The sequence below is a fragment of the Gopherus evgoodei genome, unplaced genomic scaffold (assembly GCF_007399415.2).
Source record: "Gopherus evgoodei ecotype Sinaloan lineage unplaced genomic scaffold, rGopEvg1_v1.p scaffold_86_arrow_ctg1, whole genome shotgun sequence".
In the NCBI taxonomy this organism is placed as follows: domain Eukaryota; kingdom Metazoa; phylum Chordata; order Testudines; family Testudinidae; genus Gopherus; species Gopherus evgoodei.
This window is the reverse complement of record NW_022060107.1, coordinates 200,143-227,219: the sequence shown is the minus strand read 5'-3', so window position 1 is coordinate 227,219 and position 27,077 is coordinate 200,143. Positions and strand designations below refer to the sequence as shown.

Here is a 27,077-nt window from a genome sequence, read left to right as displayed (position 1 = left end):
GCCGGCTGGGCCCAGAGGAGACGGCTCCAGCCCCAGCCTGCCTGTGACCTGGGGGCAGGGCGAGGGGCCGGGATCCGCCTGCTTTAATCCCTCTCCTCTGGCCTCTGCTCCTGGCACCCTGGGCCCAATCAAACCGGCCTCTCCCGGAACCAAGGAGAGAACCCAGGAGTCCTGGCTCCCAGCCCCAACCCATCAGCCCCCACTCCCCTCCCAGAGCCGGGGAGAGAACCCAGGAGTCCTGGCTCCCAGCTCTAACCCGCCAGCCCCCACTTCCCTCCCAGAGCTGGGAGAGAACCCAGGAGTCCTGGCTCCCAGCCCCCCCTGCTCTAACCCACCAGCCCCCACTCCCGTCCCAGAGCTGGGGAGAGAACCCAGGAGTCCTGGCTCCCAGCCCCCCCTGCTCTATCCCACCAGCCCCCACTCCCGTCCCAGAGCTGGGGAGAGAACCCAGGAGTCCTGGCTCCCAGCCCCCCCTGCTCTAACCCACCAGCCCCCACTCCCGTCCCAGAGCCGGGGAGAGAACCCAGGAGTCCTGGTTCCCAGCCCCCCCTGCTCTATCCCACCAGCCCCCACTCCCCTCCCAGAGCCGGGAGAGAACCCAGGAGTCCTGGCTCCCAGCTCCCCCTGCTCTAACCCACCAGCCCCCACTTCCCTCCCAGAGCCGGGGAGAGAACCCAGGAGTCCTGGCTCCCAGCCCCCCCTGCTCTGACCCACCAGCCCCCACTCCCCTCCCAGAGCCGGGGAGAGAACCCAGGAGTCCTGGCTCCCAGCCCCCCTGCTCTAACCCACCAGCTCCCACTCCCCTCCCAGAGCCGGGGAGAGAACCCAGGAGTCCTGGCTCCCAGCCCCCCTGCTCTAACCCACCAGCCCCCACTCCCCTCCCAGAGCCGGGGAGAGAACCCAGGAGTCCTGGCTCCCAGCCCCCCCTGCTCTAACCGCCAGCCCCCACTCCCCTCCCGGAGCCGGCTGACCCATGGCAGCCAGGGAGACAGACTGGACTTTACCCCCTTTAATCCAGGGGCCGTCTGGCCCCTCCCTTGGACACACACCTGGAGTTGCAACATCTGCCGTTTATTGTGATTTTGTTGTTCAGGGTTTTCCTGGGGTGTGTGTGTGGGGGGGGGGGTTCCCTGGGGCTGTGTGGGGTGCTGGCCTGTGTGCGCACAGCCCCTCACCATCGGGGTGTCCCCACTGCCTAACCCAGGAGTCCCCAAATTCCTCCAGGATGCTGAACCTTTTCTGCCATATCCACACACCCCTGGGCTCCCCCCCCCAATTCATCCCACCCGCCCCCAAAGTCACCCAGCCCCCCTGAACCCCTCCGTCCTATCCCTCCGAACCTGCCCGCAAACTCCCTCAAAGCCTTTCCCCCCAAACTGACCCATCCCCCCAAACCGTCCCCCAACCTATCCCTCTGAACCTGCCCCCAAACTCACCCTGTTCCCCCAAACCTTCCCCTGAACCTTCCCCCCACAGCCAAACCCCTCACTCCCCCTGAGCCTTCCCCCCCCAAACTCACCCATCCCCCCAAACCTCCCCCAACCTATCCCTCTGAACCTGCCCCCAAACTCACCCCGTTCCCCCAAACCTCCCCCGAACCTTCCCCCCACAGCCAAACCCCTCAGTCCCCTGAGCCTTCCCCCCAAACTCCCCCTGACCCCCAAACCTCCCCCAACCTATCTCTCCGAACCTGCCCCCAAACTCACCCCCTGTTCCCCCAAACCTCCCCCGAACCTTCCCCCCACAACCAACCCCCTCAGTCCCCTGAGCCTTCCCCCCAAACTCCCCGAGTCCCCAAACCTCCCCCAACCTATCCCTCTGAACCTGCCCCCAGACTCACCCCATTCCCCCAAATCTCCCCCCGGGCCTTCCCCCCACAACCACCCCCTCAGTCCCCTGAGCCTTCCCCCCAAACTTCCCCTGACCCTCAAACCTCCCCCGAACCTTCCCCCCACAGCCAAACCCCTTCAGTCCCCTGAGCCTTCCCCCCAAACTCCCCCTGACCCCCAAACCTCCCCCAACCTATCCCTGTGAACCTGCCCCCAGACTCACCCCCTGTTCCCCCAAACCTCCCCCGAGCCTCCCCCCACAGCCAACCCCCTCAGTCCCCTGAGCCTTCCCTCCAAACTCCCCCTGACCCCCAAACCTCCCCCGAGCCTTCCCCCCACAACCAACCCCCTCAGTCCCCTGAGCCTTCCCCCCAAACTCCCCTGACCCCCAAACCTCCCCAACCTATCCCTCTGAACCTGCCCTGAGACTCACCCCGTTACCCCAAACCTCCCCCCGAGCCTTCCCCCCACAACCAACCCCTCAGTCCCCTGAGCCTTCCCCCCAAACTCCCCCTGACCCCCAAACCTCCCCCAACCTATCCCTCTGAAGCTGCCCCCAAACTCACCCCCTGTTCCTCCAAACCTCCCCCGAGCCTTCCCCCCACAGCCAACCTCTTCAGTCCCCTGAGCCTTCCCCCCAAACTCCCCCTGAGCCCCCAAACCTCCCCCGAGCCTTCCCCCCACAACCAACCCCCTCAGTCCCCTGAGCCTTCCCCCCAAACTCCCCTGACCCCCAAACCTCCCCAACCTATCCCTCTGAACCTGCCCTGAGACTCATCCCCTGTTACCCCAAACCTCTCCCCGAGCCTTCCCCCCACAACCAACCCCCTCAGTCCCCTGAGCCTTCCCCCCAAACTCCCCTGACCCCCAAACCTCCCCAACCTATCCCTCTGAACCTGCCCTGAGACTCACCCCCTGTTATCCCAAACCTCCCCCCGAGCCTTCCCCCCACAACCAACCCCTCAGTCCCCTGAGCCTTCCCCCCAAACTCCCCCTGATGCCCCAAACCCTCCCCCAACCTATCTCTCCGAACCTGCCCCCAAACTCTCCTGCCGACCCTTCTGGCCTGTCAACCCCAACCCTGCACCCCAAATCTTCAGTTGAACCCCTCAAAATCTGACACCTCCCCTCAACACCACCCGCCTTTCTGACCCTTCGCCTGCCCCAATCTGAATCTTGTCCCCTTTAACTTCCCGAAACCCAGAGTGAACCCCCAGTCCCTGGACCCCAAAACTCCAGCTGCACCCCCCACCCCCCAGGTCCCTGGCCAGCTCCGTTCTAGGCCATGTGCTGGGAATCTGGGCCAAACTTGTTTGTCCTGGTGGCATGCAACTGATCGAGGCGGGCCTGTCTTCCCCCAGAAACCAGCTATTTCCAGCCGGCTGAATCACACCGGCAGGGTGGGGGTGTTGCTTGCTGGGTCAGGGGAGCGGGGCTGGCGCCCAGTCCTTCCCGGGGAGCCAGCTGTGGGGCGGGTATGCGTGGAACAGATGATTCGCCTTCAGGCAGCCTCTCATTAGCCCAGTTTCGCAGGTGGGGAAACTGAGGCACGGGCAAAGGACGAGATGTGGTCAAGGTTATGCAGCTGAGTCAGGGTGGAGCTGGGATTAGAACCCAGGAGTCCTGGCTCCCAGCCCCACCCCACCCCCGGTTCAACCCACCAGCCCCCACTCCCTTCCTAGAGCCAGGGAGAGAACCCAGGAGTCTTGGCTCCCAGTCCCCCCTGCTCTAACCCACCAGCCCCCACTCCCCTCCCAGAGCCGGGGAGAGAACCCAGGAGTCCTGGCTCCCAGCACCCCCCTGCTCTAACCCACCAGCCTCTACTATCCTGGCTCCCACTGTGAACCCCCCCAACCCGGCATGGGATCGAAGGGGGTTTGAGCACCATGGCTTTCACGCCCATGCTCCCTGCTGCACCAGGGAAGGGGTCAGGAAGGCCCGTTTGCAAGGCCCCCAAACTTCTCAGGGCGAATCTTTCCCCAGGCACCCCCCTATCTCTGCAGGGGGAGGGGGCATAGGACCCTGGCGTCCGGGAGGGGGGCGGGGAGGTGTCCGGGGAGGTGGAGGAGAGAGGCTAGACCTAAACCGGGGGTGGCGGAAGAGGAGACAGGCGTAGTACCCAGAGCAGGGTGCAGAGCCCCAGGTCTGGAGATGGGGGTGCAGGGGAGAGAAGGGACCCAGGCATCCGGAGGGAGGAGACAGACGGTAGATATCCATGATGTGAGGGAGAAGGAGATAGAATCCAGGAATCCGGGTTACATGATAAAACACAGCTGTAGGGGCTAGTGGTTGTGGGGGGAGGGAGCCAGGACTCCTGGGTTCTCTCCCCGGTTCTGGGAGGAGAGTGGGGTGTAGTGGTTAGCACATGAGGGTTGGGAGCCAGGCCGATCTGAGTCATCGGGGAATCAGGCACTCGGCATTTGACCCGGTTGTGTGGGGAGGAAACTCAGCCACCCTAGAAGTGGCTTTGGGAGCTGCTGACCCACGGGGTCAGTCCTGGGGACAGAGGGAACTGGGTCAGCCCATCCTACATTGAGCTCTATGATCTAATGGTGGGGGCTGGGTGCCAGGACTCCTGGGTTCTCTCCCCGGCTCTGGGAGGGGAGTGGGGGCTGGTGGGTTAGAGCAGGGGGGGCTGGAAGCCAGGACTCCTGGGTTCTCTCCCCGGCTCTGGGAGGGGAGTAGGGGCTGGTGGGTTAGAGCAGGGGGGACTGGGAAGCCAGGACTCCTGGGTTCTCTCCCCATGCTCTGGGAGGGGAGTGGGGGCTTGTGGGTTAGAGCAGAGGGGGCTGGAAGCCAGGACTCCTGGGTTTCTCCCCAGCTCTGGGAGGGGAGTGGGGGCTTGTGCGTTAGAGCAGGGGGGGCTGGGAGCCATGGACGCCTGGGTTCTCTCCCCGGCTCTGGGAGGGGAGTGGGGGCTGGTGGGTTAGACCAGGGGTTTGGGAGCCAGGACTCCTGGGTTCTCTCCCTGCTCTGGGAGTGGAGTGAGGGCTGGTGATGACAGCAGGGGGGGCTGGGAGTCAGGACTCCTGGTTCTCTCCCTGGCTGGGGGGGAGCCAGGACTCCTGGGTTCTCTCCCTGGCTCTGGGAGGGGAGTGAGGGCTGGTGATTAGAGCAGGGGGGCTGGGAGCCAGGACTCCTGGGTTCTCTCCCTGGCTCTGGGAGGGGAGTGGGGGCTGGTGGTTAGAGCAGGGAGGGCTGGGAGCCAGGACTCCTGGGTTCTCTCCCAGGCTCTGGGAGGGGACATTGTCTCTGGGTATACTGATCTGTGATGCATGGGAAGGGCTGGGGCCGGGGGGGGGGGAAGGGGACAGATGGGGCCAGAGGAAGATGAGGGTGCGTTCGCCCCAGGGCTCTGCTGTGCCAGTGGCCACACCGCAGCAGGCTGGACCAGTTCAACCAGTTTGGTACCAGGAAGGGGGTGCAGTTCCTGGATTCTTCAGCTGGGTTTGCCCCGGCCTTCTCCTGTGTGTGGGGGGGAATAACACCCCATAGATTCCCTCTGCACCGGCCCCCCCACTTCCTACCACCTTAGCTCCCATCCCTTTCCATACACAGAGAATGGGAGCCAGGACTCCTGGGGTCTCTCCCCAGCTCTGGGAGGGGAGTGGGGGCTGGTGGGTTAGAGCAGGGAGGGCTGGGAGCCAGGACTCCTGGGTTCTCTCCCCGGCTCTGGGAGGGGAGTGGGGGCTGGTGGGTTAGAGCAGGGGGGCTGGGAGCCAGGACTCCTGGGTTCTCTCCCCGGCTCTGGGAGGGGAGTGGGGGCTGGTGGTTAGAGCAGGGGGGGCTGGGAGCCAGGACTCCTGGGTTCTCTCCCCAGCTCTTGGAGGGGAGTGGGGGCTGGTGGGTTAGAGCAGAGGGGGCTGGGAGCCAGGACTCCTGGGTTCTCTCCCCGGCTCTGGGAGGGGAGTGGGGGCTGGTGGGTTAGAGCAGGGGGGACTGGGAGCCAGGACTCCTGGGTTCTCTCCCCGGCTCTGGGAGGGGAGTGGGGGTGTCAGAGCTACCTCCCACCATGACCTCAATGATGAATCTTTGCCCCAGTTTCACCTTTTCTCCAGCCACGCCTCCTAGCTGACAAGGCCACGCCCCTTCTCTAGGCCCCGCCCAGACACCTCAAGGCCCCGCCCTCTGAGCAGAAGGATCCTCATGTTCTCTGCTGCTACCCTGACCCCCTCCCTCCCCAGGTCCCACAGGCGTCCCCACCCCGAATGGGAGACGGAGGGCGAGCGATGCGGGGTGGGGAGGGGACACAGGCGCAGAGCTGGAGGGGTCATTTGGGAAGGTCCCGGCTACTCTATGGGGTGGTGCCCCCCCCGTTGAAATCTAGGGTGAGGCTCTGGTTGGAGGCCAGGGGAACCGTTCCGCTCTGTGGGTCGCGTCCTTCAGGGCTGAATGGGCCCCCTGTGTCCCGGCCCTGCCCCCTGGATCTTATCGGCCTGGCTCTGTCTGCACCTGCTCGTTAGCTGGCCCCAGGCCAGGCCTCAAGGACAGAGCTGGGGTGAGCCCGGGGCCAGGGCTGGGGGGGCTCGGACCCAGCTGGGGGATGGGGGGGGTCCTGGTTCCAGAGCTGTGGGGCACTGACCCCACGGAGTGTGCTGTTCGGCACAGCCAATCGGTTCTTCCACCCAGCCCCACATGCAGCCCCTCCATCCGCCCAGCCCCCACACCATCCGTCCATCCATTCACCCAGCCCCACACAGAGCCCCCATCCATCCGTTCATCCACCGAGCCACACACACAGCCCCACATCTGCCCATCCATCCACTCAGCCCCACATGCAGTCCCTCATCCGCCCCCCCCATCCGTCCATCCATTCACCCAGCCCCACACACAGTCCCCCCATCTGTCCGTCCATCCACCCAGACCCACACAGCCCCCCATCCATCCGTCCATCCACACAGCCCCCCACACAGCCCCACATCCACCCACCACCCCTCCATCTGCCCATCCATCCACCCAGTCCCACATGTAGCCCCCCATCTGCCCAGCCCCCTCTATCCACACACAATCCATCCACCCAGCCCCACACGCACCCTCCACTCACCCACCCCAGCCCACAACCCCCCATCCATCTGTCTGTCCACCTGTGCCCAGATGCTGCCGTCCGTCCATCCATCCATCCCCCCATGTCCGGCGCTAGATCGCATGGTGCCCCAGGCGAGGAGCATCTTCAGCCCGCCCCACCAAGTTGTTAAACCATTGAATTCCCCCGTCCTACGAGATGATACATCCCCCTTGTGTCACCAACAACCAAAGCAGCCCCCCAGGCCCTGCCCCCCCCCAAGCCCGGCCCCCATGGCAGTCGCCATCCATCCCGAGTCTGCCCCCTGGAGTTGCTTCTGATTTACAGTGGGGCCTCCACATCTCAGGTCCTGTTGCTGTCTGGTGGACAGTTGTGTGATGTTTGATGTGTGTGTGTGAGAGAGAGATGCGGGGTATTACACCCCTGTTCCCCCCAGCACCCTCTCCTCCCCGGATTAGAGGACCTGCCACTGGCTCTCTGATGTCCTGGCACGTGGTACATGTAACATGCACATGGCCCCAGATGTGGTCGCTCCAGGTGACACACCCCAGCTCAGCGTGCGAGGTGACCCCAGAGCCAGAGCAGTGGGATCACAGGGGCTGTACGGTGTGGGATGAGAGCGGGTTGTAACACCGTGTAGCTACCCACCCACACGTCCGTCCCCTGGCAGAGCCTTCATACACCCGCCCATCAATCCATCCACCCATTCAGCCCTTCATCCACCCACCTATCTATCCACTCATCCCCTGGCAGAGTCCTTCATCCACCCACCGATCCATCCATCCACCCACCCATCAATCCATCCATCTCTTCATCCATCCACCCATTCAGCCCTTCATCCACCCACCTATCTATCCACCCATCAATCCACCCATCCCTTCATCCAGCCACCCACCCACATGTCCGTCCCCTGGCAGAGCCCTTCATCCACCCACTCATCCATCCATCCATCCATCCCTTCATCCATCCACCTATCTATCCACCCATCAATCCACCCATCCCCTGGCAGAGTCCTTCATCCACCCACCGATCCATCCATCCACTCACCCACCCGTCCATCCATCATCCATCCCTTCATCCACCCACCCACCCGTCCATCCATCCATCCCTTCGTCCAGCCACCCACCCACATGTCCGTCCCTTGGCAGAGACCTTCATCCACCCACTGATCCATCCATCCATCTCTTCATCCATCCACCCATTCAGCTCTTCATCCACCCACCTATCTATCCACCCATCCATCCATCCCTTCGTCCAACCACCCACCCACATGTCCGTCCCCTGGCAGAGCCCTTCATTCAACCACTGATCCATCCATCCACCCACCAGTCCATCAATCCATCCATCCTCCCCTTCATCCACCCACCCATCCCTTCATCCAGCCAGCCACCCACCCATCTGTCCCCAGGCAGAGTCCTTCGTCCACCCACCCATCTGTTCACCCATCCATCCATCCCTTCGTCCAACCACCCACCCACATGTCCGTCCCCTGGCAGAGCCCTTCATCCACCCACTGATCCATCCATCCCTTCATCCATCCACCTATCTATCCACCCATCAATCCACCCATCCCCAGCAGAGTCCTTCATCCACCCACCCGTCCATCCATCTACCCACCCGTCCATCCACCTATTCAGCCCTTCATCCACCCACCTATCTATCTATCCACCCATCAATCCATCCATTCGTCCAGCCACCCACCCACATATCCGTCCCCTGGCAGAGCCTTCATCCACCCACTGATCCATCCATCCAGCCACCCTCCCACCCATCTGTCCCCAGGCAGAGTCCTTCGTCCACCCACCCATCCGTTCACCCATCCATCCATCCCTTCGTTCATCAATCCACCCATCCCTACATCCATCCCTTCGCCCAGCCACCCACCCACCCATCCATCCCCTGGCAGAGCCCTTCGTCCACCCACCAACCCATCCATCCATTCACCCACCCGTCCATCAATCCATCCATCCCTTCAGCCATCCTTTCATCCACCCACCCACCCACCCACCCATCCCCAGGAAGAACCCTTTGTCCACCCACCCATCAGTCCATCCCCCCACACCACTTCATCCACCCATCGTCCACCCACCTCTTTATCTATCTATCTATCTATCTATCTATCTATCTATCTATCTATCTATCTATCTCCCCACACACCATCTATCCCCCCCACACCCTCTATCTATCTATCCCCATCCACCCCTCTATCTATCTATCTATCTATCTATCTATCTATCTATCCCCACCCATCCCCTCTATCTATCTATCCATCCATCCCCATCCACCCCCTCTATCTATCCCCATCCACCCCTCTATCTATCTATCTATCTATCTATCTATCTATCTATCTATCCCCATCCACCCCTCTATCTATCTATCTATCTATCTATATACCCCCCTCCACCCCCTCTATCTATATATCTATCTATCACCTGTCCCTGGGGAGGGGCCCACCCCAGAGGACATCCCCCTTTCCTCGGGGGGGGGGGGGGAGGGAAGATTCCCCCCCCCCCCCGTCTCTTTAAGCCCCTCCCTGGGGCCGGCCGCAAAGCCGGAATGAGCCGCCCCGCCCCCTGGGAGGGCTCATTTGCATATGCATAAGCACCCGGTGGGGCGGGGCCTGGGGGGGGAGCCCGAAATAAAATACCCCCCCACACACACACACGCCGCTTTGCCTTGCTCATCCTCCGCTGGGGCAGCATCTCCTGGGTGTAGCTACGTATCCAGCGTCCCCCCCCCGCAGCGCCTTCCTCGGCCAGGGGATCTAGGGGTCCTTCCTCCAGCCCCCCCAGTTCTGCAGCAGCCGCCCCCCCGCACAGACACACCATGGCTATCGAGAAAGAGAAGAAAACCTGCGGGCAAGTCATGGCGGAGTGGCGAGAAGCCATCTGGAATCCGCGCACCCACCAATTTATGGGGCGCACCGGCAGCAGTTGGGGTACGTGGCTGGCCTGGGCGGGGGGGGGGCTGGCTCGGGGGCAGAGCCTGGGGGAGCGGCGATTGGGGGGTTAGCCCTTGAAAAGCAGGGGAAGTGTGTGGAGGGGTTGGGGGCGCTGATCTAGGAGGAGAAATTGGGGTGTCCTGAAAAGGAGGGGGCCGGGGGGAGGTTGATATGGGACAGAAATTGGGGTGTCGCTAGCAGGAGCCCTTAAAAGGAGGAGGACGGGGGGAGCTTGATAAGGGAGAGAAACTGGGGTGTCGTTAGCAGGAGCCCTCAACCCTCCCTCCTTTTATCTACCTGGGGGTGTCAGGAGCAGGTTATCTGGGGGGATTCTTGGGGTGTCCTTGAAGAGCCCGAAAAGGAGGTGGATTGGGGGGGATGTTCAGGGGGGGCAGTTCTCTAGGAGGATGGGCTCCGTCATGACCCAAATCCCTGTAGAAAGTGGAGTCCTTGGGTGATGCCTGGGGTGTATTTTTAGGGGGGTCTGTTGGCCTTAAAATAGGGGGGGTTATTGGGTGGGGGGGCTAGGCTCCAAGCCCTTCTAAGAATGGTAGCTGTTTTGGGGTGTTTCATGGGGGGAGTAAATGATCACAGGCTACGGGGGAGTCCTTGCCTGTGGCCCCCCCCATGGGGTTTCTAGTGGGGGGGGTGCTGTAGAGAGGGGAAGATGAAAGGGGGGGTCATCAAGGGGTGTCATGGCTGGAGGGGAGAGAAATCAGGCAAAGGGTTTATTGGGGGAGTTGAAATGGGGGTGCAGTGTCCCCCCAAATCCTAAGCAACAAGGAGGAGGAAGGGGGAAAGGAGAGGATTGGGGGGGCTGGCAAGGGGTTATGGGGTGTCTTTGGGGTCATGCATCAATAGGGGGATCTATTTTCCCTTCCCCCCCAGGAAAGAGGGGAGTAGATGCAGGACTAGGATTTCCCTAGGGGGGGCAGGCAGGGGGGTGCCTTGGAATATGGGGTGGGGGGAGGAGGGCAGATGGGGAGGCATATGGGGGGGCAGGAGGAGGGCTGAAATGGACTGAACCAGCTCAGATCCAGGTCTGGGATTCTTGGGCTGTGGGTGTGAAGGAGCAAATTTTGGGGGGGTCTGTTCCTCACCCCCTCCAAAAAAATTCAGCTGTCCTTATCTATGCAGTACTGGGGGGGGGGTGACGGGGGGCAGAGATGAGGCTGGCCTCGGAGATTGGTGTGGGGCAGAGACAGAGCTCAGGGCCTAGGGCTATTTAGGGGGCAGAGGCTGGGGGGGCGGGTAATGCCCCCCCGCCCTGTCTCTATCAATCTCCCGGGCCCCCCCACCCAGTTTCATGGTGCTGTGGCGGCGGCTGGGAAAGTAGGTCACTCAGCTTTCTGTAGGAGCTGGGCGAGTCTTCGCCTGCCCCCCCCATCTGTCAACGCAGGCCCCACCCCACGCCAAGGGGGACAGGGAAGGGGGAGTATTTTTGTAATGAAGTAAGAAAAAAATCCAGGATCAGCCCCCCCCATCTGGGATCAGCCCCGCCATCCAGCCTCCCCATCCACAATCAGCCTCCCCATATCTGGGATCAACCCCCCATCCATGATCAACCCCCTTGCATCTGAGATCAGCCCCCCCCCAATCCGGCATTAGCCCCCTACCTGCAAAATTAGCCCCCCTTATCCTACCCACTCTGACCCCCTCAGATTTCTCCCCACTGTCCAGTCCCTCCCCCTATTTAGCTCTGCCCCCCCACTTTTCACACCCCCCCTTTTCCTCCTGCACGTAGGTTCCGTCCCCTATGGCCTGACACCTCCCCCCATCTTTTGGGAGTGGGAAGGGATTGGATAGGAGGAGGGAACCCAGCTATGAGGGGGGGCAGGGGAGCTGTATGGGGGGGGCCCAGAATGGGGACCCCCCCCCACTGGTTGGATTAATTGCCCTTTGCTTTATCCAGATCTGGGGGGGGGGGGCGGTTGCCTGGGGATTCACAATTAATCCTGGCTTAGATTCGCTGCAGCAGGCGGCCGGGGAGGGGGGGCTGGTGGTGACACTTGGGGGGGGGCTGGGTTCCCATCTTGCTCTGGCTGGGGGATAGTGTCTTGGCTTGCTGCATTGTGGAGAAGCTGGCGGCCTGGCGGACCGGATTGGGCTGGCGGCGAGCTGGGGGGGGGAGATCTGGGGGGGGCAGTGGGGGGAGGGGACTGAGAGGAGAGAGGTTGGGGCTGGGGGAAGGAGAGGGGAGGGGCTGGCAGGGAGCTGGATGGGGAGTTGTTGGAGTGGGGGGGGCTGGGGCTGGTGGAGCATATGTGGGGCTGGTGAAAAAGGGGGGAATGTGGGGGGCTGATGGAGTGGGGGGAGCTGGGAGGCAGGTGGGAGCCGGAGTAGGGGGGCAGGTAGAGGTGGTGGAGTGGGGCCTGAGGGAAGTGGGGTTGGTGGGGGAGCTGGGGGGCAGGTAGATGTGGAGTGGGGAGGCTGGGGGATGTGGGGGGCAGGTGGTTGGTGAGGCTGAGGGAGGGGAGCATGTGGTGGAGTGGGGGGCCGGGGAAAGGTAGATGTGGTGGAGTGGAGGAGCTGGGGGAAGGTGGGGGAGCTGGGGGCTGTGGGACCAGGTGGTGGAGTGGGGGGGCTGGGGAATGTGGGGACAGATGGCGGAGTGGGGAGACAGAAATGGAGGGGGGCTGACTGAGCTTGGAGGGCTGGGAAGTGGGGGAGGCCCTGCGGAGGGGTCTGGCAGAGGGCAAGATGTGGGGCCACATTAACCCCTCCCCTGTCCTTTCCCGGGATCACAATGGGGCCCAGAGCCTGGGGCGGGGGGGGGGGGGGGGGACGCTGCGTGTCACTGGCTCCATGACCTGCCCTTGCCAATCCTTGGGCTTAGGGGCTCTGAGCTGACCGCTGGCCGAGGGCTTTGTTTGTGGGGCTGGGGGGAGTCCCGCTACCCCGCTGCCCTCCTCAGAAGAGCTGGTGTGCGGGCAGGGGGGTAGCTAGGAGTGTTGCACTGATTGCACGGGGGGGTTACTCCGGGTTGACACCCAGGAGTAGCCGGGAGCCGTGGGTCACTCCCTGTAACCCATAAGGCGTTGGAGATCGGTGGAGTTGCTCTAGATTTACACTGGGTAGTAGCTGGGGTGCAATGCACTTCTCTGATTCCCCCCCCTCTTGTATTTGGGTTAGTCTGGATTGACACCTAAGAGTAGCCAGGAGCCGGGGGTCACTCCCTGAGACCCATAACTCATTGGAGATCGGTGGAGTCACTCTAGATTTACACTGGGTAGTAGCTGGGGTGCAATGCACTGCTCTGATTTCCTCCCCCTACTTGCATTTGGGTTACTCTGGATTGACACCCAAGAGTAGCCAGGAGCCGTGGGTCACTCCCTGAGACCCATATGGTGCTGGAGATCAGTGGAGTCACTCTAGATTTACACCGGGTAGTAGCTGGGGTGCAATGCACTGCTCTGATTTCCTCCCCCTACTTGCATTTGGGTTACTCCGGATTGACACCTGTAGGAGATTACTCAAAGGTTGACACCTGGAGCAAAGCATTACTCTGATCCCCCTTGAATTTGGGTTACTCTGGATTTACACCCGGGAGCAACTGATCACTCTCTGATCTCCGCTGCCTTTGGAGTCTCACTGCTTACTCTGGATTTACACCTCTGAGGAGAGGGGCTACGCTTTGGTTTTCAGTCAGCTTTTGGCTTGTGCTAGGGTTACTACAGGTTTACACCTGTTCACCTGGCTTTACGTCTCTCCCATGCTCAGAAATAGCTGCAGGTGGAGGGGGCCGATTCTGTGCAGACAGACACTTGTAGATTTACAAAGGGGTTAGTCTGGGTTTACACTGCCAATAACCAAGGACAGCTCTCCCATGCCTCCAATTTCAAGTTTGCAGCTGGGTTACTCGGGATTTGCACCAGGAGGGAGCAGAGGGGTCAGTCACCATCTGTGTTAGGTTTACATTGGGGTTACACCAGAGTGAGCCCAGATCTACTGTGTTCTCCCTCACCTTTGGGTTTGCTCCTAGGGGAGCACAGGGGCTAATCTCCACCCCCTCTAGGTTTACACTGGGGTTACTCTGGGTTTACACCAGGAGTAGCTGGGGAGTAGAGGGGCTGGTGGCCGTCCCCTTTAGGTTTATACCAAGGTTACTCTGGGTTTACACCCGGGAGTAGAGGGGCTGGTGGCCATCTCCTTTAGGTTTACACCGAGGTTACTCTGGGTTTACACCAGGGAGTAGCTGGGGAGTAGAGGGGCTGGTGGCCGTCCCCTTTAGGTTTACACTGGGGATACTCTGGGTTTACACCTAGGAGTAGCTGTGGAGTAGAGAGGCTGGTGGCCGTCCCCTTTAAGTTTACACTGAGTATACTCTTGGTTTACACCAGGAGTAGCTGGGGAATAGAGGGGCTGGTGGTCATCCTCTTTAGGTTTACACTGTGGTTACTCTGGGTTTACACCAGGAGTAGCTGGGGAGTAGAGGGGCTGGTGGCTGTCCCCTTTAGGTTTACACCGGAGTTACTCTGGGTTTACACCAGGAGTAGCTGGGGAGTAGAGAGGCTGGTGGCCGTCCCCTTTAGGTTTACAGCGGGGTTACTCTGGGTTTACACCAGGAGTAGCTGGTGAGTAGAGGGGCTGGTGGTCATCCTCTTTAGGTTTACACCGGGGTTACTCCAGGTTTACACCAGGAGTAGCTGGGGAGTAGAGGGGCTGGTGGCCATCCCCTCTAGGTTTACACCAGGGTTACTCTTGGGTTTACACCAGGAGTAGCTGGGGAGTAGAGGGGCTGGTGGCCATCCCCTTTAGGTTTATACCAAGGTTACTCTGGGTTTACACCCGGGAGTAGAGGGGCTGATGGCCATCCCCCTTAGGTTTACACCGAGGTTACTCTGGGTTTACACCCGGGAGTAGCTTGGGAGTAGAGGGGCTGGTGGCCGTCCCCTCTAAGTTTACACTGGGGTTACTCTGGGTTTACACCTAGGAGTAGCCATGGAGTAGAGAGGCTGGTGGCCGTCCCCTTTAAGTTTACACTGAGGTTACTCTGGGTTTACACCAGAAGTAGCTGGGGAATAGAGGGACTGGTGGTCATCCTCTTTAGGTTTACGCTGGGGTTACTCTGGGTTTACACCAGGAGTAGCTGGGGAGCAGAGAGGCTGGTGGCCGTCCCCTTTAGGTTTACACCGGGGTTACTCTGGGTTTACACCAGGAGTAGCTGGGGAGTAGAGGGGCTGATGGCCGTCCCCTCTAGGTTTACACTGGGGTTACTCTGGGTTTACACCTAGGAGTAGCCGTGGAGTAGAGAGGCTGGTGGCCGACCCCTTTAAGTTTACACTGAGGTTACTCTGGGTTTACACCAGAAGTAGCTGGGGAGTAGAGGGGCTGGTGGCTGTCCCCTTTAGGTTTACACTGGGGTTACTCTGGGTTTACACCAGGAGTAGCAGGGGAGTAGAGGGGCTGATGGCTGTCCTCTTTAGGTTTACACCGGGGTTACTCTGGGTTTACACCAGGAGTAGCTGGGGAGTAGAGGGGCTTATGGCCATCCCCTTTAGGCTTACACTGGAGTTACTCTGGGTTTACACCCGGGAGTAGAGGGGCTGGTGGTCGTCCCCTTTAGGTTTACACCGGGGTTATTCTGGGTTTACACTAGGAGTAGCTGGGGAGTAGAGGGGCTGGTGGCCATCCCCTTTAGGTTTACACCAGGGTTACTCTGGGTTTACACCAGGAGTAGCTGGGGAGTACAGGGGCTGATGGCCATCCCCTTTAGGCTTACACTGGAGTTACTCTGGGTTTACACCCGGGAGTAGAGGGGCTGGTGGTCATCCCCTTTAGGTTTACACCGGGGTTATTCTGGGTTTACACCCAGGAGTAGCTGGGGAGTAGAGGGGCTGGTGGCCGTCCCCTTTAGGTTTACACCGCAGTTACTCTGGTTTTACACCCAGGAGTAGCTGGGGAGCAGAGGGGCTGGTGGCCGTCCCCTTTGGGTTTACACTGGAGTTACTCTGGGTTTACACCTGGAGTAGCTGGGGAGTAGAGAGACTGGTGGCAGTCCCCTTTAGGTTTACACCGGAGTTACTCTGGGTTTACACCAGGAGTAGCTCGGGAGAAGGGGGGCTGGTGGCCCTCCCCTTTAGGTTTACACCAGAGTTACTCTGGGTTTACACCAGGAGTAGCTGGGGAGTAGAGGGGCTGGTGGCAGTCCCCTTTAGGTTTACACCGGAGTTACTCTGGGTTTACACCAGGAGTAGCTGGGGAGTAGAGGGGCCGGTGGCCGTCCCCTTTAAGTTTACACTGAGGTTACTCTTGGTTTACACCAGGAGTAGCTGGGGAATAGAGGGGCTGGTGGCCGTCCCCTTTAGGTTTATACCAAGGTTACTCTGGGTTTACACCCGGGAGTAGAGGGGCTGGTGGCCGTCCCCTTTAGGTTTACACCGAGGTTACTCTGGGTTTACGCCCGGGAGTAGCTTGGGAGTAGAGGGGCTGGTGGCCGTCCCCTCTAGGTTTACACTGGGGTTACTCTGGGTTTACACCTAGGAGTAGCTGTGGAGTAGAGAGGCTGGTGGCCGTCCCCTTTAAGCTTACACTGAGGTTACTCTGGGTTTACACCAGGAGTAGCTGGAGAGTAGAGAGGCTGGTGGCCGTCGCCTTTAGGTTTACACCGGGGTTACTCTGGGTTTACACCAGGAGTAGCTGGGGAGTAGAGGGGCTGATGGCCATCCCCTTTAGGTTTACACCGGAGTTCTCTGGGTATACACCCGGGAGTAGAGGGGCTGGTGGCCATCCCCTTTAGGTTTACACCGAGGTTACTCTGGGTTTACACACGGGAGTAGCTGGGGAGTAGAGGGGCTGGTGGCAGTCCCCTTTAGGTTTACACCGGAGTTACTCTGGGTTTACACCAGGAGTAGCTGGGGAGTAGAGGGGCCGGTGGCCGTCCCCTTTAAGTATACACTGAGGTTACTCTTGGTTTACACCAGGAGTAGCTGGGGAATAGAGGGGCTGGTGGCCGTCCCCTTTAGGTTTATACCAAGGTTACTCTGGGTTTACACCCGGGAGTAGAGGGACTGGTGGCCATCCCCTTTAGGTTTACACCGAGGTTACTCTGGGTTTACACCCGGGAGTAGCTTGGGAGTAGAGGGGCTGGTGGCCGTCCCCTCTAGGTTTACACTGGGGTTACTCTGGGTTTACACCTAGGAGTAGCTGTGGAGTTGAGAGGCTGGTGGCCGTCCCCTTTAAGTTTACACCGGGGTTACTCTGGGTTTACACCAGGAGTAGCTGGGGAGTAGAGGGGCTGATGGCCATCCCCTTTAGGTTTACACCGGAGTTCTCTGGGTTTACACCCGGGAGTAGAGGGGCTGGTGGTCGTCCCCTTTAGGTTTACACCGGGGTTATTCTGGGTTTACACCCAGGAGTAGCTGGGGAGTAGAGAGGCTGGTGGCCGTCCCCTTTAGGTTTACACCGGGGTTACTCTGGGTTTACACCAGGAGTAGCTGGGGAGTAGAGGGGCTGATGGCCGTCCCCTCTAGGTTTACACTGGGATTACTCTGGGTTTACACCTAGGAGTAGCTGTGGAGTAGAGAGGCTGGTGGCCGAACCCCTTTAAGTTTACACTGAGGTTACTCTGGGTTTACACCAGGAGTAGCTGGGGAGTAGAGAGGCTGGTGGCCGTCCCCTTTAGGTTTACACCGGGGTTACTCTGGGTTTACACCATGAGTAGCTGGGGTATAGAGGGGCTGGTGGCCATCCCCTTTAGGTTTACACCGAGGTTACTCTGGGTTTACACACGGGAGTAGCTTGGGAGTAGAGGGGCTGGTGGCCGTCCCCTCTAGGTTTAAATTGGGGTTACTCTGGGTTTACACCTAGGAGTAGCTGTGGAGTAGAGAGGCTGGTGGCCGTCCCCTTTAAGTTTACACTGAGGTTACTCTGGGTTTACCCCAGGAGTAGCTGGGGAGTAGAGAGGCTGGTGGCCATCCCCTTTAGGTTTACACCGGGGTTACTCTGGGTTTACACCAGGAGTAGCTAGGGAGTAGAGGGGCTGGTGACCATACCCTTTAGGTTTACACCAAGGTTGCTCTGGGTTTACACCAGGAGTAGCTGGGGAGTAGAGGGGCTGATGGCCATCCCCTTTAGGTTTACACCGGAGTTACTGTGGGTTTACACCAGGGAGTAGAGGGGCTGGTGGTCGTCCCCTTTAGGTTTACACAGGGGTTATTCTGGGTTTACACCCAGGAGTAGCTGGGGAGCAGAGGGGCTGGTGGCCATCCCCTTTGGGTTTACACTGGAGTTACTCTGGGTTTACACCAGGAGTAGCTGGGGAGTAGAGGGGCTGATGGCCATCCCCTTTAGGTTTACACCAGAGTTACTCTGGGTTTACACCCGGGAGTAGAGGGGCTGGTGGCTGTCCCCTTTAGGTTTACATCGGAGTTACTCTGGGTTTACACCTGGGAGTAGAGGGGCTGGTGGCCGTCCCCTTTAGGTTTACACCGGAGTTACTCTGGTTTTACACCCAGGAGTAGCTGGGGAGCAGAGGGGCTGATGGCCATCCCCTTTGGGTTTACACTGGAGTTACTCTGGGTTTACACCAGGAGTAGCTGGGGAGTAGAGAGGCTGGTGGCAGTCCCCTTTAGTTTTACGCCGGAGTTACTCTGGGTTTACACCAGGAGTAGCTGGGGAGTAGAGGGGCTAGTGGCCGTCCCCTTTAGGTTTACACCAGGGTTACTCTGGGTTTACACCAGGAGTAGCTGGGGAGTAGAGGGGCTGATGGCCATCCCCTTTAGGTTTACACCGGAGTTACTCTGGGTTTACACCCGGGAGTAGAGGGGCTGGTGGTCGTTCCCTTTAGGTTTACATCGGAGTTACTCTGGGTTTACACCCAGGAGTAGCTGGGGAGCAGAGGGGCTGGTGGCCGTCCCCTTTAGGTTTACACCGGGGTTATTCTGGGTTTACACCAAGGAGTAGCTGGGGAGTAGAGGGGCTGGTGGCCGTCCCCTTTAGGTTTACATCGGAGTTATTCTGGGTTTACACCCAGGAGTAGCTGGGGAGTAGAGGGGCTGGTGGCCGTCCCCTTTAGGTTTACACCGGGGTTATTCTGGGTTTACACCCAGGAGTAGCTGGGGAGTAGAGGGGCTGGTGGCCGTCCCCTTTAGGTTTACACCGGAGTTACTCTGGTTTTACCCAGGAGTAGAGGGGCTGGTGGCCGTCCCCTTTAGGTTTACACGAGAGTTACTCTGGGTTTACACCAGGAGTAGCTGGGGAGTAGAGGGGCTGATGGCCATCCCCTTTAGGTTTACATCGGAGTTACTCTGGGTTTACACCCGGGAGTAGAGGGGCTGGTGGTCGTCCCCTTTAGGTTTACACCGGAGTTACTCTGGTTTTACACCCAGGAGTAGCTGGGGAGCAGAGGGGCTGATGGCCATCCCCTTTGGGTTTACACTGGAGTTACTCTGGTTTTACACCCAGGAGTAGAGGGGCTGGTGGCCGTCCCCTTTAGGTTTACACGAGGGTTACTCTGGGTTTACACCTACTAGTAGCTCAGAATTAGTCTGTTCTCTCACCTTTGGGTTCCGTCCTGCACTCACCGGGCCTGTCTCCCGAGTAGTGAGCCGACCTGCGAGCCCCAAGGGCAGAGGGGTGTCACTGGCTAGCTGTGGGGCTGTATTGGGGATCAGGGGAGGGGAGTGTTGGAGGTGGGGGTCAGGGGATCCCCATTTCCCCCAGGGCTTTTCCAGTGTCTCGATTCCCTCCCCCCAATCCATGGGGCTCCATGTGGGGGTCCCCGGAATGGGCCTGGAACACATTCTGCAGGGACACATGGCCTAGGTGAAGTGTGGGGCTGGGCTGAGCTCTGCCGATGTGGGGGGTACTGGTTGGAGGTGTACCGGGGGCTGGATCTGAGGTTATTGGGGGGTATCTGGAGATTGGGGGGGCTTTGGGGAAAAGAGGTGGATCCGGTGGTGTGGGGAGGCATGTTTGGGGAATATGCTGGCTGCAGGTGCTCTGGGGGAGGGGTAATCTGGGGGTGCAGATGGAGGGAGGTTTTGGGGGTACCTTGGATGGGGGTGCAGTGGGGGAGGGGTAGATCTGGGGGTGTAGGAGGAGGGATGTTTGGGGATGCCCTGGCTGGGGGGGAGGAGGGGTTGGGGTGGATCTGAAGAAGATTGAGGGATCTGGCCCATTACCTCCCATTTAGTCTGGGGAAGGGCCCCCAACTGGCTGACCCCCCCCCAGACACCCAGAGGAGGGGGGCACGGACCCCTGTGTCTGGAGAGAAAGCCACGTGCCCCCTTCATTCCTCTGCAAGCTGGAGGGGGTCACATCCAACTTCCCCCCCGAGTGCCCCCTATTTGGGGGGGTACGTGCCCAGGCCCCCTCCCTCCTGTGCAAGGTTTGTCGGGGGGGGGGTTAGGCTGTGTGTTGGGGGGAGGGGAAATCCCCCCATTCCCTTTTCATCTGTCTAATTAACTGGAGCGAGGCCAGCCTGGGACTGGAGGGAGGGGCTCCCAGCCTGGGTGCCGGCAACCTTCCCCAGCCGGACGTTGTTAACCTGCGGAACTCCCCGCCACAGGATTTTCCTCAGGGCTGTAACTCTGGTAGCCCCTGAGCGCTATCCTGCTAAGCCCCCATGTGGGGGTTTTGCTTGACACCCCCCCCCGTTTTTCTCACCCCCTCCCAGCCTTGATCCTGTTCTTCTACCTGGTGTTCTACGGTTTCCTCACGGCGCTTTTCACGCTCACCATGTGGGTCATGCTGCAGACGGTCGACCCCTACATCCCCAAGTACCAGGACCGCCTCTCCGTGCCCGGTAAGGCCTCGTGGGTGTGGGGGGGGCATGCCCGGGGGGGGCAGCATGCCCCACTGCGCCTGCATTGCCTGTGCATCGCACGTCCGTCGCACGCCTGTCGCACGCCCACCTGCCATCCTCATCTCTGGCCTGGGTTCCTCAGCCATGGCCTGCATGGGAGGGTGGGCCCGGGGAGACCCTCTTGTGCACCCCCTTTTTTTTGCACGTGCGTGTGCGGGCCATGCACACACACGTGCCACTCCCGGTGGATCCCGCTCATCGCGTGCACCCGGCTGCACTGGCACGATGTTGGGGGGGGGCTAGAACTGCCTCCTTAAAGCATACCCCCCCCCAATATTTTCTCTTCCCCCTCCGCCCCCTCCCAGGGATGATGATCCGCCCCAAGACAGACACCCTGGACGTGACTTTTAACGTCAGCAACACGGAGACCTGGGACCGTTACGTCAAGATGCTGAATGACTTCCTGGAGCGTGAGTTGGGATGGGGGCAAATGGGGGGGTGGGTGGCATTTCCCCCCCCGATTAACCCCCATTGGGGGGGGAGAAGGGGATTGGGATGAAGATGGTGGCTTCTAGTTCTGGGGTCGTCCCCCCCCCCGGGCTGCGGGCGGGTGTGGGGGAGAAGAGAGATGAGACTTTTGGAGGGGCAATTGGGAGGAGGGGCAGGTGGGATGTGCAGGGGGGACAGATTTGGGGGCACATGGGGGTTGCAGGAACAGATTTTGAGGTGCGATGGGAGAGAAGGGGGAGGGGAATTCGGGGCATAGGAGTAGATTTTTTTTTTTAAATTTTTTTTGGAGTGGGTGTTTGGATGTGGGGGGAGGGGAGAGCCAGATTTGGGGTGGGGCATGGCCCCCACCCAGCTAGGGATCCCCAGCAATGCGCTTCGCTCTTGCCGACCCTGGTCCCCGCCCCTGCATTGTATCTGCCCCCTGCAAACTGCCTCCCTCCCCCCCACATCATGTTGTGCCTGACGGCCCCGGGGGGAGCGGGACGTGGAGGGGGGGCGTCCGTAGCCATGGCTGCCTGGACAGAGGGAGGATACACGTGACTGGCAGACTGCTGCCCCCTGGTGGCCGTTAGCAGAGCCGGCAACCTTCCCCAGCCGGACGTTGTTAACCTGCGGAACTCCCCACCACAGGATTTTCCTCAGAGCTGTAACTCTGGTAGCCCCTTAGCGCTATCCTGCTAACTCCCCCCCCCCTACGTCCCCACCCCCCAGCCTACAACGACTCCATCCAGGCAGCCACCAACGACGCGTGTCGCCCGGGCCGCTACAACGAGCAGCCGGACAACGGGGTGCTGAATTACCCCAAGCGGGCCTGCCAGTTCAACCGCACGGCGCTGGGCGCCTGTTCGGGCCTCAACGACCCCACCCACTACGGCTACGCCGACGGCCGGCCTTGCATCCTCATCAAAATGAACCGGGTAGGTGAGGCCAGCGTGGCGGGACCGTGGGCTGGGGTTGGCGCCCCACCCCCAAATTTGGGGGGTTCTCCCCCCACCCCGCACACACTTTTTTTTGTGACACCCTCCCCTTCCTCCTTCCAGGTCATCAACTTCTTTGCAGGGGCCAACCAGACCATGAACGTCACCTGCGCCGCGAAGGTGAGACCCCCCCCGCACCCCACCCTGCTGCCCCCCCCTTCCATCACCTCCTCACCCTCTTTTCTCTTCATTAATTCCCCTTCCTTGTCTCTCTCTGGATCTTCCCGCCCACAGAGGCCCATTTCCAAACTCCAGGCGGTAAGGGCAGTGGGGGACCCCCCCCTCAGGTGGGGGGGGGTCCAGGGAGGTCCCCCAAATAGATACAACCCTCACCCCAGCTTGTAGCACTCTCCTCCGCATCCCGTAGAGCCTCGGGGAGCTGCTGGTTGGTTGAATGGGTCCCCATGACTTGTACCCTGAGCTTAGATGATGTCTGGCTGCACCCCGATTTGAGGTGCCCCCCCCCCAATTCACCTTAGCCCTGCCCCTCCCAGCCCCAGAGCAGTAAGTGGTTTCACTGATCCCATCCGAAATTGCACCCCTATTTTAGCAGATTTCCCCCAACTGCACCCCGATTCGAGATGCTCCCCCCCGCCCCAAGTCTCTTCTCGCTACCTCTCCTTCTCGGCTGCTTATTCACTCATTTCATCTCGCTCTCCTCCGCCTTCTGGGCAGCTGAACCCCGAGATGGAGCACGCAGTAAGGACAGGAATTGGGGGGGCTCCGTAATGGGGGTGGACAGGTGGCTAGGAAAATGAGGGGGGGTGGACGGGAGGTTAGGGGTATGATGGGTTCTGAGGATGGGGGGAAGCTGGGGGGCAGGCGGGGTGGATGGGGGGGAACTAAGGCTGGGGGGGATGGCGAGGGAGCAGGGGGATGGGGTTTTTTTGGGGGGGAAGGGAAGACCCCAATGGGAACGCACAGGGGATAGGGGTTGTGGGGGACGGCTGGGGGGTTCTGGGTAACCCTTGAACTCTCTCTTCTCCCCCCCCACCAGAAAGAGGAGGATGCACAGAAGTTGGGGGAGATGGTGATGTACCCCCCAAATGGTCACATCGACCTCATGTATTTTCCCTACTACGGCAAGAAAGTCCATGTGAGTATGGGGGTGGGGGGGGGGCTCAGGACTGGGAAGGCCTTGATCTCTGCTGGTGGGGGGAGTCCATGTTCTCTCCCTAGCCCTAGGAGAGGAGTGGGGGCTGGTGGGTCAGAGCAGGAGGGGCTGAGAGCCAGGACTCCTGGGTTCTCTCCCCAACTCTGGGTGGGGAGTGGGGGCTGGTGGTTAGAGCAGGTGGGGCTGGGAGCCAGGACTCCTGGGTTCTCTCCCCGGCTCTGGGTGGGGAGTGGGGGCTGGTGGTCAGAGCAGGGGGGGCTGGGAGCCAGGACTCCTGGGTTCTCTCCCCAACTCTGGGTGAGGAGTGGGGGCTGGTGGTTAGAGCAGGGGGGGCTGGGAGCCAGGACTCCTGGGTTCTCTCCCCGGCTCTGGGAGGGGAGTGGGGGCTGGTGGGTTAGAGCAGGGGGGGCTGGGAGCCAGGACTCCTGGGTTCTCTCCCCGGCTCTGGGACGGGAGTGGGGGCTGGTGGGTTAGAGCAGGGGGCTGGGAGCCAGGACTCCTGGGTTCTCTCCCCAGCTCTGGGAGGGGAGTGGGGGCTGGTGGTTAGAGCAGGGGGGGCTGGGAGCCAGGACTCCTGGGTTCTCTCCCCGGCTCTGGGAGGGGACTGGGGGCTGGTGGTTAGAGCAGGGGGGCTGAGAGCCAGGACTCCTGGGTTCTCTCCCCGGCTCTGGGAGGGGAGTGGGGACCCACCCTCGGTTCCTGACCCGCCCTTCCCTTCTGCGCCCCCCCCCAGGTGAACTACACCCAGCCCATCGTGGCCGTCAAGTTCCTAACCCTGGAGGCCAACGTGGACCACTACGTGGAGTGTAAGATCAACGCGGTGAACATCGCCACCACCGACGAGCGGGACAAATTCGCTGGCCGCGTGGCCTTCAAGATCCGGGTCAACAGGGACTAAGCCCCGCCTCCTCTGCCCCTCCCCCACCTTTCCCGGGGCTCCGCCCCCAAATGGGCAGGGCTTAATGGAGGAGGAGGAGCCAGCTTTCGTCAGGGGAGGCGCCCCCAGCACATTCTGGGCGGGGCTTGATGGTGGAGGAGGGGCCTATTTCATTGGGGAGGGGGACCCCCCTGGGATTTGATTTTATTTTTTTGCGGGAGCTGGGGGGGGGTGTTTGCTCTTGAAATCGTCCTGCTGAGAATCCTAGGATGACTAACCTGGCTCTTTGGCCATTTTAGTGACCTTCCCTGTCCCCCCCCGCACCCCAATTCTGCCCCCCCACCCCAAAACATACTGATTACTCTGAAGGGTCTGGTACCACCTTACACCCCTCCCCTCAATCTTTTGGAATGCTACGTCTCTTAGATCTCTTCTAATGCCCCTTCCCCCCCTTTTATTGGGGGGGGGGAGCTCAGAACCTGTGACCCCCCCCTTTCTCCTGCCCCTTGAAATCCCATTGAGATGTTTCCTAATATAATAATAAATGTATATAGATATTTTTTATATATATATATATTAAAAATTAAGGTACGGCCAAGACCTCTATTCCCCCCCCATGCACCCCTCCCCGCACACTTCTGCCCGCTCCCCGTTTTCCATCCTCCACCCCACACCCCTACAATAGACGTTGAGATTTGGTGCGTTTGTCTTGAGCTGGCGGCCATTTTGTTTCCCTGAGCTAGTAGGTGGCAGGGTTGAGTGGAGGGATGTAGGCCGGGAAATTGGAATGACCCCACTTCCGCGGCCAGCCGTACGACCGCCGTTGTCCCCGTAGGTTAGAAAACAAAATGGCTGAACAGTGGTTGCCCGATTGTGGGATAGCAACCATTGTCCGTGTCGGTTGGGAATCAAAATGGCTGCCATTCCGCAGCCAATGACGTGGCTGCCCTCATCTGTGTAGACCGGGAATCAAAATGGCCGCCATTCCACAGCCAATGACGTGGCTGTCCTCATCCGTGTAGACCGGGAATCAAAATGGCCGCCATTCCGCAGCCAATGACGTGGCTGTCCTCATCCGTGTAGACCGGGAATCAAAATGGCCACCATTCCGCAGCCAATGACGTGGCTGCCCTCATCCGTGTAGACCGGGAATCAAAATGGCCGCCATTCCGCAGCCAATGACGTGGCTGCCCTCATCCGTGTAGACCGGGAATCAAAATGGCCACCATTCCGCAGCCAACGATGTGCCTGCCCTCATCCGTGTAGACCGGGAATCAAAATGGCCACCATTCCGCAGCCAACGACGTGGTTGCCCTTGTCCCCGCATAGGCCGTGAATCAAAATGGCCGCCATTCCGCAGCCAACGACGTGGTTGCCCTTGTCCCCGCATAGGCCGGGAATCAAAATGGCTGCCATTCCGCAGCCAACGACGTGGTTGCCCTTGTCCCCGCGTAGGCCGGGAATCAAAATGGCCGCCATTCCGCAGCCAACGATGTGCCTGCCCTCATCCGTGTAGACCGGGAATCAAAATGGCCACCATTCCGCAGCCAACGACGTGGTTGCCCTTGTCCCCGCATAGGCCGTGAATCAAAATGGCCGCCATTCCGCAGCCAACGACGTGGTTGCCCTTGTCCCCGCATAGGCCGGGAATCAAAATGGCTGCCATTCCGCAGCCAACGACGTGGTTCCCCTTGTCCATATAGGCTGCGAATCAAAATGGCTGGACAACAGCTGCGGAATGTCCACCATTTTGACCCCCTGCCCTGCAAAAGAGACACGGCGGCCATTGTCGGGGTAGGCCTGGAATCAAAATGGCTGCCATCAGCTGTGGAAATGTGGCCATTTTGTTTCTTAGCCTCTGCGGCAAAAAGTCTGGCCAACCTGACTGGGGCATGTGGGCCAGGAAAGGAAAATGGCTGCCATTTTCAGCCGACGTTTGGCTCTGTCTGTGAAAAAACAAAATGGCTGCTGTAGTCAAAGGCTTGACATAGCCTCTGAGGAACGGTCGCCATTTTGAATCTTGGTATTCATGGCCAAAAGCTTGGCTGTGTAATGGTGGCCATCTTGGATTCCTGGCCTCCGTGGCTAATGGCTGCCATGTTGGGCTGTGCGATGGTGGCCATCTTGGATTCCTGGCCGACAGAACTGAGGCCGCCATATTGGGCTGTAACCTTTCCAGCACCTCCTTCTAAGTCGTACCCCTGCTTCCTACCAATGTGACCCCTTTCCTCATCTTAGGGTCTGTCTTCCTCTTTTAATGTACAGTTATTTTTAATCTGTCTTTTCGCTTAATGCGGCATCTGCACTGAGACAAGACTTGCCCCCCCCCTCCTCAGCATCCTGGGAAATTCCTTGCACCCCCTTAACTCTGCCCTTGAAACAGCTGACGCAAACGTTGCCTGTATTAGACTCCTGCCTGGTCTCTAGTCTTCTCTGCTGTTGTCTGTAAACCACAAGAGAAACAATTCCCTTTTATTTGGAACTGGAAGTAATTTTTTAAAAATAATTAAATCCCCCTTCCTCCCCCCATTTTCCTAATGCTGCATCCTTGAGATCACTGTATGAATGAAATAACAACTCCTTTGCTTTTTAACTTTTTATTATTATTATTATTATTATTCTGGTTCGTTTTTATTTGCAGAATTATTTAATTGCCTGTATCGGATCCACTGTAAAAGGTGAGAAGAAATAAAACAAAAAAACCCACCCTTAAAAACTAGAGATGGTAATGGAGTGTTTAATTTTCAATGTGGTATGTGTTTAGAGCCGGTGGAACTCCCCACAACAAGGTACTGAGGTCACAGATGGGATAGTGAAAGGCATAGAGGGCAGTGGAGTGTGTTTAGAGCCGGTGGAACTCCCCGCAACAGGGTACGGAGGTCATGGATGAGATATAAAAGCCCACGTGGGCTTATTAAAATTGCACTTAAGTTGGAGCCCAGTGTAATTTGTCCCTAGCTAGGGGGGCAGTATGACCTAGTCCTGGATCTCTGACTAGGTAAGTCCCTTTCCGTCTCTGTGTGCCTCAGTTTCCCCAGCATTAGCGTGAGGACACCGAT

The 27,077-nt window shown here is 59.7% G+C and overlaps 2 protein-coding genes across 2 annotated transcripts; both read left to right on the top strand.

Moving 5' to 3' along the window:
• Positions 1–7,358: 7,358 nt before the first annotated feature.
• Positions 7,359–8,369, top strand: SPEM3 (SPEM family member 3). The gene is given in 4 exon segments (XM_030548111.1): positions 7,359–7,416; positions 7,606–7,784; positions 7,786–7,964; positions 8,003–8,369. Coding segments are annotated over 4 exon segments (783 nt in total).
• A 1,153-nt stretch (positions 8,370–9,522) lies between these two features.
• ATP1B2 (ATPase Na+/K+ transporting subunit beta 2) lies at positions 9,523–26,737 on the top strand. The gene is made up of 7 exons (XM_030548140.1): positions 9,523–9,790; positions 20,412–20,540; positions 20,906–21,010; positions 21,762–21,967; positions 22,091–22,147; positions 23,025–23,123; positions 23,875–26,737. Exons 1-7 carry the CDS (start codon positions 9,679–9,681, stop codon positions 24,037–24,039), a joined length of 873 nt encoding a protein of 290 aa, XP_030404000.1. The 5' UTR covers positions 9,523–9,678; the 3' UTR covers positions 24,040–26,737.
• The last annotated feature ends 340 nt before the right edge of the window (positions 26,738–27,077 follow it).